At 35.7% G+C, this 14,133-nt stretch overlaps 1 protein-coding gene across 1 annotated transcript in view; it reads left to right on the top strand.

The window, feature by feature from the left end:
- Positions 1-9,744: 9,744 nt before the first annotated feature.
- The window catches only part of LOC149089412 (sodium- and chloride-dependent glycine transporter 2-like), a 46,849-nt gene continuing 42,460 nt past the window's right edge, over positions 9,745-14,133 (top strand). Inside the window, exon 1 of the mRNA XM_089238315.1 lies at positions 9,745-9,866. Within this exon, the coding sequence (XP_089094441.1) occupies positions 9,846-9,866 (21 nt within the window). The 5' untranslated portion in view covers positions 9,745-9,845. The remainder of the gene's footprint in view (positions 9,867-14,133) is intronic.

Below are 14,133 nucleotides of genomic sequence, written 5' to 3'. Positions count from 1 at the left end.
CGCCAACAATCGCTGCACCCTCTTTTACATTTCGTGCTATTCTCTGAGTCATCCTGCTCTTTCCCATGATGTTCAATAAACGAGATATACACGAAGAAAAATATGGTTTCGGTTATTCGCGGATTTCCCGTATTCGCGGTCACCCCCGGAAATTAACCCCCGCGAATACGGGGGTGCCGACTGTAGTTTAATAAATTTTGCTTTACACGCTTAAGGTGATTATGTGTAATCCCCAGCTCCTATTGGTAAATATCATAAATCGTCAATAAATTATTTAAATTCACCGGAAATTGCACTCAAATTTCAGTCTAGATTTCGATCGGTAATTTCGCTTACATTAAAAAATTTTGATAAATTTACATTTTTTATTCTCGTAACACTTATCTTCATTTACCGTATTTTAATATGCATAAAGAACCACCTTTGGAAAGGAATTTTGTCCCAAAAACAGGAAGGTTCCTTATACATGGATAGTAATATAGATATGTCTTTTAAAAAAAGATTTCAAATTTTAAGCCCAAAATATCAGGGGGGGGGGCGGGCCTTAAAATATGGCAATTTAGTTCTTATGGCAAAATATGTGTAATGCACCAATCACGTACTGGCGAAGCTGATAATTGGTTGAATTTATACAAATACAAATACAACGCCACAACAGGCAAATTGCCCAACGAGGTGGCTGACTTAAGAACATCATGGATCCCCGAGCCATTTTTTGGAGGCCCTACCTACTACTACTACACCACACATGCACCCCCCTCCGCGGAACCCCCCACCGAATCGGTACATGCGGGAATGTGCGTGTACGTGTAGTGAAACCTGGCGTGAAGTTTTGTTGTTTCTCTGTAATGCTTGTTATGTGTAGTGCTGCCATCTGCCGCCAGTTTTTCTAAGTATGAGTGAAGTGTTATGATTGAATGATTTATCGTTGTAGGACTGTTGCTCTCTGTGGCGAGACTTTTTAACGGGGAGATCGGCTCGCATTTGCGCCTTGAAGTTGGGAACCACAGAAAACCAACTTCAGCCGACCACTTAAGTGATATTTCGCATGATTTCTTCATATATATAACACATATTACAGTGAAACCTGTATAAGACCGGGACCTTCGTGATTTTTCCCTTCTTTAGGTAAGAAGGGAGAAACGAACATCACGAAGGCCTCCGATAAGACGGACACTTTATGAGATGGAAATCTGTCTAAAACGGAATATTATTTCAGTCTCTTGGCGTCCCGTTTCGCACGTACAGGTTTCACGGTACTTCATACCTACCGATTTCAATCGGGAATTACGCACAGTTACCGGTAAACGTGACAAATGTATAAAAATGTACCAAACTTACCGAAACGATTGGTAGTTATGAATAATTGAGCATATTTAATGTTGCCACATATCCAATGGTTAATTTTTTTCCCTTCAGAATTTCAGACCAGGTGGAAATTCGAGGCGCAAATGCGAGCCGGTCTCCCCATTAAAAAGTCTCGCCACAGAGAGCAACAGGCCTACAACGATATAATTATTCAATCATTACACTTCATTCATAGTTATAGAAACTGGTGGCAGATGGCAGCACTACACATGACTATCATTACACAGAAACAAACTTCACGTCAGGTTTCACTACACCTACACGCACATTCCCGCATGTACCAATTCGTTAGAGGTTCCGCAGAGGAATATGGACGAGGTACATGTGTGGTTTAGTAGTAGTAGTAGACCAGGTGGAAAGGGGAGTAGGATGATGGCGTCTAAAATCTATACGTAGTCTTGGGACTTTAAACGTCTTCACATTTTGACATGTATGTCTATAACAGACATTATGAGTTGGAGTGAAAAAAAAACAATGTCTCCCCTGGTTTTTGGTGAATTGTGCCCATCCTCTCTGGTCAGTTTTATTACTTCGCCTGGAGCAAGGAAAAGGTTTTCTTTCTATACCCTCAGAAGTTTCCTTTTATCTTTGGGGAGTGCTTTTTTTTGCCAGAGGAATCAGCATTGAGTGTTGTTTGCATCCTATTTTTGTCCATTTCTGAATGAAATAGGTGACTCCCTATCCAGTACCCATATTCAGTAACACATATACTCACTATTCCCCCACCCCCCTTCCCATTTCAGTACAGAGCATCTGCTGTTGGTGAGTAAAAAATGGTATTCTCAAAATGGATATTGTGACTTTCTTCTTCCACAGCTGTTATCCTAGGACAATCTGGGCCATGGTTCGAATAGCATATCTGCCCTGCTTGGGGACAACTTGGATTCGTCTGGGAATTTCGAGGGCAGTGATCAAAGCGTGTAAAAATGTGGGGAGGGAAAAACACACTCACACGCAAACACTTGTGCCAATGAAGAGAGTGAAAAAAAAGAAGAAAAGAGAAGAAATGGAATGAGATTCCGGAAACCTGAAAAGGAGGACAAAAGGACGAATTTTCCAAAACGTAGGAGAGGACGCTTGAAATGACACCAAAAAAATAGGATGAATAGTAACCCTTTATGATTATACTGTGTTTTAGTGCTGCCATCTGTGAGAAGAAGTTTCAGTTGAAATGGAAGCACGTTTGTGATCAGGCTGACCATATTTGATAGAGGAAAAAAATATGGAATGCAAGTTTTCGTCAAATGTGACGAAAAAAATTTCGATCGTAATCAAATTGCAGAAATTTTGACTTTCCCCTGAAATAACGGCCGCTATAAATGAGGTTTTACGATTTAAGGTTCAAAACGATAAATCAGGGCCATCTCAGCAACCCCGTAGGTTCCGGGCAAAGTGTTTTGAGACAAATTAGTTCTAGAATTTCATTTTTGAAATGACACAAATTGTATATAGCATCCAGGATCGGTTCTTGGGCAGTGCCAACGTTCCACACGGGTTTTCTGATGTGAGAGGGGTGCTAAATCAAGGGTGAGAGGGAAAAAAATACAGTAACCACACACACACAGGGGGCGGTCTTAGACGTAGTGGCGCCCTATGCAAAAACAGTAATCGGCGCCCTCCTTCCCCCAGGAGCGGATCCAGAGTAATGCGCCGGATGAGTCAATTTTTGCGAGTCATTACTTTCCCGTAAAATACGGGACACATTCATTCTCTCATATTATCAGGCGCTTGGTGGGGTGATCGCCTGGCACCTGTCTCCTCTTGGTTGTATATAAAGGTACGAAGAAGTCGGGGGGGAAAAAAGAGCTTTTTTTCTCCTAGAATGAGATTACTGCTATTTAACTTGTAAACAAGCATAAAAACCCAACTTGTTTGATTTAATTAAGAGATTTGAAAACATTAAAAAAGCAAAACTTCACACATTTACCCAGGATACTCATCACAAAGGATCTATCTTCTTCACACTCATTCTATTTGAATTTTTATGATAAAATACGGGTAGTGCACGCATCACGTACGGGCTAAACTGGTAATGAAAGTGGTTGAATGAAATTGATATTTCCGTACGAGATTTCTTTCATATTTACAAGACTTACATAAACTTCATTCGAAATTATCATTTTCAGACCCAATACTACAAACGGAAAGGGTGGGGCCGTAACTAGAATTTTTGCCCCCCGGGGCAAAAATTGTTTTGCGTAACTTTAAAATTCGATAATTTTATAACGTCTTTGTTCCCCACCTAAAATTGCCGCCCAGTCAGTTGCCTCCTGCCCACCCTAGTCAGGCCATCCGGGCACCCGAGCCGAATGGGGGGGGGGGCATTATAACTCCTCCTTTTTCTGAGCATAACCATTTCAAGGAGGCCCTAAGAAAAGTCTGCCCCGAGAAAGCATGCTACGATGATAACGCACAATTCTTGAAATTTGGGCTGAACATCCCTTAGGTTAGAGAAAGAATATCTAATATGAAAAAAAGCAACTCCGCACGTTTGTGCATACAGGGTCTAAAGGATTATGCATAATCACCGGTAAAATAAATAAAGTTGCGAAATTTACCAAACTTACCGAGACGATTGGTGATTATATATTACAGTATGTTTTACCGATACAAAACATCTTGCGCAACATACCTTATATATTGAGTATTTTGGGCCTTCTTGAAAGTCGGTTGGCATATCTTGTCAAGCAATCTCGGCATTAATTTGTGATTACGACCTTCCTGCATCCTTCATTGGCTGACAGACCACTCCAAAGCGAGGCTGTCACCAAAATATCCCCTGGAAAGTGCTATACAGGGTGGTAACTATCGACCGAGCAATACCATTCAAATGATTGGTGTTGCTTTAGCAACATGAGCATATATGTTCCGGCGTCCCTGGAAAAAACCTTACCTTCCGAGAGTTTTAGAAAAAACATTTCAACACCGTGCACAGCATCACGGTCATCAGTATAGCCTGGGATGGAATCACCCTTAATTCTGTTGGAGAAAATTGTAGGCTTATTACATTATTGAACGTGACTTTAATTAGCTCAGGAACATTAAAGTGCCGAAGCGGTTGTGTTCTTGGGAAAGACCATGTAACTAGAAGTGAATGATTACGACATTCAAGAACTAGTGGACGAACAGAGCCAGGAGTTCACAACAGACGAACTGATATATCTCCAATGCGTGCAAGAGCTTATGGACAGGTTCTCGTCTGAAGAAGAGAGAAATAAAGAGTCCGTCCCTCCCTTCAAATGAAATTACAGAGATGAAGGAAGCCGAGCAAAATTTTGTAGAAAACAACCGCTGAAGTGAAGCTGCAGTAGTGTGTGAGTAATGAATTTGTCCACGAAATCCTCAAAAGTAGTAAAAGTAAGCGTTATTCCATTTGTTCCTTTCGAAATTCACATGAAGAGAAAAAGGTTGGTGAAGCAGAAGATTATACAATATTAGTCCTAAAAAATAGTTCTCCTCCCTCTGGTCGATGTAAAATTGTTGTATTGTATGTTTACTTATGGTGTATTGCATTATTAAATAAATTATTATTGTATTGTATTACTGATGAGAAGAGAGAGAGCGCTTTTATCAGTCATTTTTATGTGAATGAATAATTATGGAACGAATCATCCGAGTTTACATTATTTCCTATCGGGAAGTGTGATGCGATTAATAGTTTTGACTATCCGGAATACGTAAACCCGTGAGGGTACCTGAAAAGCTTCGCGCGAACCACGCAGCCAAAAGATGTGAAAGGATGAGCACACGCACCATCAATTGGTGCTTCTACCTGCATGTCCATGAGACTACACGGATCCAGATTTGTGATACGTGTATTCTTATTACTTCAGCTACTTTCTTTGAACAGGATACCGGTATTTTGGTTTGAAAAAGTATTAGTCTGCTTCAGCGTGGATTGCCACCAACCTGCTATGTCGAAATTTAGCGATAACTGTTTCTCTGCTTTCGACAAAAAAATAAATCACTATGAGTGGAAGTGGAACTCTGTTATTCAAATGCTCAATATGAACCCGACCATCCCATATGACACATTTTTGATCTTTGGAATTATTGGGGTCTGCATAGCTTACATATAGCCGGTTATTATTTCGAAATGTCATTGTGAATTGGCATCCACTTCGATAACGAATACCTTCCACTGTGAGCAGAATACCAAATACCCATTCACATACAAATACAAAGGCCACGAAAAAGGCAACTTGCCCAATAAGGTACCGGGAAAAAAAATGGAGTAAAAATTTCCATAACTAACTTATAAGAGCAATCCGTGTGTATAAAAGGCAGTGTGATGAAAACACATAGCGCTAATTACTACCATCACTAGAAATAATGAATGAAAGTAGTCTGTTAATCAGGTCCACACTGGAAAATGATGGCTTATATAATGATAAGAAAACCAAATTAATACACAGTAATATGTCTAGTTGCGGGCCGCACAAAATCGCCTCACGGGCCGCATACGGCCATCAGGCCAGCTGTTGGCCACCCCTGGTCTGGATAGTAATTCTAAACGATTATTTATCTCGAGGAACTTCGCACAATCTATCTTTTTTTTCAGATAAGCTTTTGCTGTATTTCGTCATTTTTTTTATTTAATTTTGCACATCAGCGTAAGTCATAAAAAATTGTGCTTCGTATCACATTTTAACAATGAATATATGAATGAAAAATAAGACATAGACCTTGAGCCATACTATTAATAGCTGTACAGAGAAATGACCGAGAAGATAATGTGTTTTATATTTTATAAATATTTTTTTTTTCGTTCCGAACAAAAAGATCTTGTTTTTTATAACTCATATAAGACGTGATATAACAATATATATAACACATAATCACGAGAAGAAAAAAAAGGGTCGCCGTATTACTTCACACCACGAAGGAGATGCGTGTCAGCATTTCGTTATGATGGATTGCCTTCGTGTTTTTATGAAATGCCTATCATCTCTATCTAGATTTGAAACTTTTTAAGCTGATGAACGATATGGCCACTAGGCAATGATTATTACCAAAACTGCACAGCCTGCATGATCGACTCATGGCCTGGCGGGTCAAATGTGGTCTTTAGTCTCATTTGGTACGGCTCGTACCTAAATTGTGTAAAAAAAAATTTAACCAAATTATTTTCAGTGCAAGAGTATTTTTTGGTTCAATCTCAAAAAGATGATCCTGATTATTTCCGTTTCAACATTTCCCGTAATGCTATACAGGGTATATAGCTAACACACACCTCAAACCGCAAATTACTGGTGAACCGTTGATGAGGGAGAAAACATTTTTCGTTAGTTCATGCTGCTTTTTCTCAATTTTTCTTCATTTTTTTTTGAATTCGAATATCTCAGCGGATATTGTACTTAGAGATGTGAATTTCTTTTGTTGGCTTCCCGAGAGAGACCTACGAATTGGGTTTTTGAGCACAGGGTGTCTGTCCACAACCACTTGCAATATGAATGACATGTCTGAGGTCCACACGTTATTTGGATATTTTTTCTAACTGGAAGTATGCCTCTAGGATCAACGGTTAACCAGTTATTTACGGTTCGAGATGTTAGCTATGCACCCTATATAAAAATTTATAAGAAATTATCATGAAACTTTTCATTCAGATTGCTACTTCACTTGGACATCGCCAATTCTCGCTGAAAATGTTGCCAATTATTCCCCATAAATAACTCTTGGCAAAAAACGTAGGGCTACAGCAAGATTGTAGTGATATTGATTTTTTTTTTTAATCTTCACGTATTCCCAAGCGATCCATAATATCTGTGCGGGGAATTTGTCAGTGTTATAGTAGACATCTACGCCCGAACCAGACCTGCAGAGTCAAAAGCTAGCTACCTAATCACCGGACTGCCAGTAGGCCGAAGTACATTTGGTGGTTTCGCACCAGAATGTATTTCACCTTGAAAACGCATGATAAATATATGAGCTTAATATTCATATTTATACTCATAACTACCATGATATAATTTAAAAATTATTCAAATTATCTTGATCCCCGATTATAGTACAGGATGCAAATTGAACTAAGCTTCATTGTAAAGGGGGGGGGGGGCAAATTAAAAAATTCGAGAAGGCAAAAATTACGGAATAGTGCTTATACTTTTCGTATTATCGTCCCAATTGTAATAAATAATCCATAGGTTTGACAAAAATGAGTTGTTAAATCCTAAGTCGTTGTGTATTTTCATTGACATTATAAGCAAGGTTCATTAACATAAATCTGTATGGGAATCGGCCGGACCACCAATTATTGACGTCATTACAGTAGTGTCGTTACAAATGACAAGCAAAGGATCCCAAGGTGTCATCCTCAAAAAATTATGAAACGGAATTACAAATAAATTAGCGGCCGCCGGCTGCAATATTAAAGCCGCAAAAAAATCTTCACTCATTCCTCTTGCGCTTTTCTTGGCGATTTATATATAAAAAACTTCTTTTCACTCTCTTTTCACACAACTTTTCTCTTCTTAAAAAAAACAAAGTTTTTTCCCCCTCCCTTCCTTTGTCTATGATGCACCTGATCTAGGACTACAAGAAACCCGGCTTACTTATCCGCCATTTTTGTGTAAAGTGTGACGTCAGTATTATAGCTACAACCAATCACTGTTCCCTATGTTGCTTTTTTTTAATGATTACACTCCACTTTTGAGCCAAAAAAAATGGTTTTGCTGTGCTAAGATGGAAGACGATGAATCTTCTCGGTATTCCAGTTGCCTTAATCAGATCGTGTGTTGTGTGAATGACGTCCCTCTAACACTCTAGGGTTACGGGATTTTTAAATTCATTCTTGGTTATATTGGCGTACAAAATATCAATATTTACAATTTTTTTAATAATATATCCACCGGAGTTTTGTTTTATATGTTTTGTGCCTATTTAAATGAGTAGAATAAATGGAAATTTTTTCAAACCTATTTGAAGACGTCACCTTTGGACCCTTTTCTTGAGAGTTCAACTGTTTATGATAAATATCATAATTCAATGGTTCTAAAATTTTTGTCACCCGCGGCTCTATTGCAGAATTTATGATTAATCCGCTGCTCTCCCAGAATAGATTAGTAGATACTTCCACTCTTACATAAAATGATTACTTAAAAACATAAGTAGGCATACAGACCGATTTCTTCAGCTCACCACGACGCCCCTAACAAAGGTTGGCGACGCCTTTACGAGCCGCGATGTACACTTTGAGAAACAGAGGCATAATTTGATATGCTTGCGTCCACACTTGTGCGTGTGTTTACATGAGATGTCCCACAGAATTTTTTTTTTTCCCCTTCGTAACTTTTTAAATGCTCTCATCATTCGTAATTCAGTCATTCGCGAAAGACGTTAATTCATCAGTTGTAAAAAAAAGTAAAAAATTCATATAGCTATTGTTTACTTTGATTTCCCCATGCTCCTCTAAAAAAAATACATTGGAGGAAAAAAAAACTTTCTCTTGTAAAATTTAGTTCTGAACCTGTATACAGTGTGTCCAGTAAGTACAAATGCGGCCTTTATCTCATTAATCGTCCGTTGTACAGTTATTATTCCAATTCTCAGCAGTTGTGAAAAAATTACCCTGTATCAGTTTTGAGAGCGAAAAATGCAGTGCATAAAATATAAAAAAAAAATCTAAATTTTGATAAGGTAGGGTCGCCCGTCCTTTAATTTCCAAACGAAAAGTTGTCTCCCTGTTTCTTCTGATGCCAACAAAAAAAATTCCAAATTTGTAAGTGCAACATTTGCAGAGATGATCGAATTCGAAAACCGAATAAAATTTCGCAAAGGACAGCATAAACGAGGATAAGGAGCGTGTTGTCCGTTAATTTTTGCTGTCCTTTCATAACTTTTCTCCGATTTTTTTAATTATAATGTCATTAGCGAATATTGTACTTTAAACATGGCCTTTTTTCTGTTGGAGAGACGGGGAAACAATTTTATAATTGGAAGTTAGGACAAGGGGACCGTATAAAAATACAGATTATTTTAACTTTGTGGCACTGTATCTCAACTCTCTAAACTGGTACAGGGTAATTTCTGAACGCCTTCCGAGCATTTTTTAAAAAAATTGGAATCATACCTATACGGCGGACGGTTGATCAGATAAAAGCCGCATTAGCACTTACGGGACACCCTGTACATTTTCATTTCCTTTCTAATTCGGCTATTATTTTGAGATAATGCGGGAGAAAAGAGAGAAATATAATTCCAATGAGAGAACGAAATCACGTGCGTAACCAACCAACCTGTCTATTAGTTGTGTGTGTCGCCGACTGGTTTCCCAACCCTCTCTTTCTTTCTTATAGTGTGGCAATATTTCTGTCACAACGTCACGAATACAATCACCGTGAAGTCAACTTTCTTCTCACCTTCTATTCTAAAAAAGAATACTCGTGCTTTATAATAGAAATGCAACCGGGAAGAACAAAATACGGCGACAAAGTGCAGTAAAATACAAAATTAGAAGGGAATCTTTACCGTCGGTCATGGGGCTTAGCCAAGAAAATGTAAGTAAATATTTTACATAGGAAAATTCTCTCTCAATTATAAATACTTCCACTATATACTTTTAAATATGAAACATGTTTAAAATTTAATTTCAAAAATTTGTATAGTGTTTCTCAAACTTTTTAGAATCTATGTGCAACGTATGAAACCATTTAACGGGCCACTTGTGTCCCGTATTTAGCGACATTCTTTTAATTTTGGTTGTTCGGATTTGTTTTTTTTACAAATTATATACAATAAATATTGAATTTGTAATATTTTCTGGAATACACAGGTTTTCATACTTGTAAATCACATTATGATAATTATGCAATAAATACTCATCTCACATATTTTTTTAGGTTCAACGTTTTTTTAGCAATTTTAATAAAAATTTGTTATTGTGCCTACTTCTGGCAACGTTTTTAATGACAACTGGCGATGTCCCGTATTTTACGCTAATTAAGATCCCAGTTTAACGTATTTTTTTCCATGAAATATGGTCATCTGATCAATTGAATATTTTTCCCCGGGGAAATACATTTTTCTCAACTGCGATTTATAGCAGTCCTTTATTTCCTCCACCCTTCAGCAATTTCAGCGGTGAGTAGTCTAAGGCCATAAATTGTATTTTTTAAATAAATTTGGTGATATACGCATATTTATAGGATACCGTAGGATCGCATTTCCCGACATTTTCCACGATGATGTATATTGAATCCAAGTATGAAGGTCTAGTTTTTATCTGAACCCATATGGAAAAAAACTAAAATCAATATTACGAAGGTTGAATAATTTTTTCCTTCCTTTAGAATTCACTTTTATTGGAGTTAATTTTATCAATTCTGCTTGCGGACCACCTCTGGTCAGTGATCCATAGGTTGAGAAACACCACTGATATAATACTTTCTCCCGTATACAGGCTGTCCCAAATTGTTTTATCAATGGATGTCTTTGAATTGTTAACTTCGGCATTACAATATAAAATTTTAGAAAATTTCTTTCATTAAACTTAAAAAATTTAACCAATAAGCGTATCAATTACATTCGAGCGAATACAAACAATAGGCTCATTGGTTGCATTTTTAACTTTTAGGAAAGAACTTTTCGAAAACTTTTGTAGTGTAATGCCTACCTTAGAACATATGTTTCTAAATAACATGCAGTTTCTTAGAATGACATAATTTTTTGAGGGGTCGTATACGTAAAATAATAATCTTTACCTATAGTGCCAATGTGTTGAACATTTAATTAGGCCCGGATGACACCATAAAAGTTTGATAAAAGATCTTCTACAAAGCTAGATATAATAAACTTATCGGTTACATTTCCACGAATGTATCCAATGCACTTACTGGTTGCACTTCTATATTGTATTGCTGGCCCCCCTTAAAAAGTCATTCGCAAAAAAATTCTATACTGTATTTTTAAATGCAATATTTAGGTAATATTTGACTTTGAAGTTTTTAGCATTTATAGCCAAAGATTAAAGATGTCCCTACAATACATGAGCGGATAATTTTTTCCATAATTAATAAAGCCGGGAAAAATATTTTAAAAAATCTATTCCGAATTGTACTCCTTATACAGGGTCTTAAAGAAGGAGTACAGAGGACGTAAAATAGCATATAAAATAGATGTATTGAAGTATTACTACTTTTCAAATACACAACTATCGTCTTTGAGATTCAAACTATAGAAAGAAAAAACATTTGGGTTGCAAACTTCATCGCAAAAAAGAAAAAAATGCAAATAAATCATTTCGACTCTACAGTGCACGATTTTCGGTTTTGACAGGTTACAGAATATTTACATTTCTTTTTATTGTTATTATTAAGGCGTTTTACTGACATCCATGAATGACTTTCGAAAGGAAATCAGAAATGGAAATAATGAATGTTTCAAACATAAAGTTGCCAATTGGTAACGGGAAAAGAAACATGTTTAAAGTAGCTGTTGCCGATCGACAACAGTATGCACTGTAGGGATATGGTTTACGGAATCGAAAATCGTAAGTTGGATTAAAAGTGTAAGGATCCCGTAAAAAAAAGAAATTATCATTGTGATCAAAATTAAAACAGTTTTACAATTCGATAATTCCAGTAATTAAGCCTTTCCAGTTAAGTTTGTTCTACAAAGAAAAAAACCATCTTTTCATTCACGTTTCTTATTGTTTCCAACACTTCTGCATTCTTCCATACTTAAGATTGAGACAACCATAAGTATTCTTTATGGCAATTGTATAATATTTTATCATATGTATATATTGTTTATAATTTTTGTTAATTGCATTTTTAATTGAGTTGCTGTATTTTTCAAATATATGACATCCATATTTGTTATGGGCATCTTTTTCTCAGCCACCTCGTTGGGTATTTTGCCTGTTGTGGCGTTGTATTTGTATTTGTATTTGATTCTATCTGCCGAATAGACATTTTAACAACATGTTGTGGTTTTTTTTTCAATCTCAATTCTTTGTTTTGCAAAGGTTAAATTAATATTTTTTATAATTCAAAATAATTTTTTTTCTCAAGAGGGATGAATACCTATCACACACAGTGAGAGATGAAATCATTCACATTTAAATTTAAAAAAAATCATCTAATAAAACAACCCTTAGTTGGAGTCATATCATTTGCTTACAGTTCCTAAAAATGCAATTTTCAAGTCAATAAAAACTTGCCAACACAATCGATAATTCGCCAGAACATAGTAAATTTTCATCTATGACATACATCTTGACTACTATCGCATTTTAAAATTTGAATTGTTTGCAAATGACTTTTCAGAGCAGGGTCTACGTTTCACCATTTGTAAGTCTTAACACAAGGGAACTGGAAAGAAGCTCATTTTATTATTTTTTTCCACGTATGAAACCCGTTAAAAATAATATGATTATCGGAAACCACATCTTATTTGAAAACCTTTTATAATTAAAAGTATACTTCTACAATCAATGGTTGCAGAGACATCCGCTGAACAAACAATTTGGGACACAGCCTGTATTTACATATTTGCTCTCCCCGAAAAACGAAACCTAAAAATATTGTCCATGATTATTATAGGATTTAATTATTAATAAAGAATTTATAAAAACATAAGGTATAAAAAAGTATGAGGTTAAGGTATCAAAAAGATCATTATACCATTATACGTCATTATTGAATTTTTTTGGATATATTTTTGCGAAAAAATGCTTCGAAGTAAATTTAAGAAATTTAAAAACTGGTGAAATAAAAGTTTATATTGATGTACTGTGAAGAAATAATTGAAAATGTGAGATGAATACATTAATTAAAAATTACCATACATATAATTAATATGTATGTAATCATATATTCACAGAAATGTGCGTTTGATGTACTTTTATGTACAATTTAAAATATTTAACCATAAGTTATTTTTTATTAAAATTAGCTTTAATTTTTTAATAATAAAGAAGAAAGCCAAATGATGAAAAAAATTGTCAATTGCGCATTTAAATTTACAATATTGAATAATATTTATGTATTACCATATTTGTTTCCAAACTTTTCTAAATACAATCAATAGCTATGTAAAACATAAATTTTTAAACACATCTTTATATTTTGTGATCATTTTTATGTAAATAATGTATTATCTCAAGTTAATGAAAAAGTAGGAATAAATTATATGATATAATGAGTAGGACTGTACGTAAAATAATTTATGTAGATTGATACGAAAATGGAAATGAAACTCTTTATGTCATTTTATGTCTTTTTTCCGGTATTCCTTCCGCCAATGAGTTTAATTTTCCTACTGAATTTCGAAGAAACAGAAACTCGTTCTTTCAAGTAGTTTCTTTTTTCCTCTTGTTCACGCATCGTTGTAATTTCTTCGGCCTCGTTCAAGACTCGTTTGTTTGTCCAACTTTCATTGGTCTACTTAATGTAAATACAGTGTTACGGACATGTAACCTGCCATTATACTCGGGCATTGAAAAAACACCGATAACTCGTATCTTAAAATATCATTGTAATATATAAATTCCCTGCCTATAAAGAAATGAATCCCTTTATGGAAAAAAAAATCTTCCGATAACTCGTTGTTTAAATGAATCGCCCTTGAAAATTAAAAAAATGTATATATTGTGAAATTTCTCTTTCATGAATGATTCTTCCATTTCAAAAATCAAGGTTGTCATATTTTCTCTGCTTGAGTAAATATCGCCATTCTTCCAGCGGGATGAGATTTTATAGGTTGAAAACAATGGGTTTGCTTTTTTGAGGAAATGCGCTATTTTGAAATAAAAATTCACTCATT

The sequence above is a fragment of the Pholcus phalangioides genome, unplaced genomic scaffold, assembly GCF_987345545.1.
Source record: "Pholcus phalangioides strain wild (caught in Gottingen) unplaced genomic scaffold, Ppha-v1.0 ptg000002l_1, whole genome shotgun sequence".
Classification (NCBI taxonomy): Eukaryota; Metazoa; Arthropoda; class Arachnida; order Araneae; family Pholcidae; genus Pholcus; species Pholcus phalangioides.
Note: the sequence above shows the minus strand (reverse complement) of the source record. Positions and strands in the feature narration are given on the sequence as shown.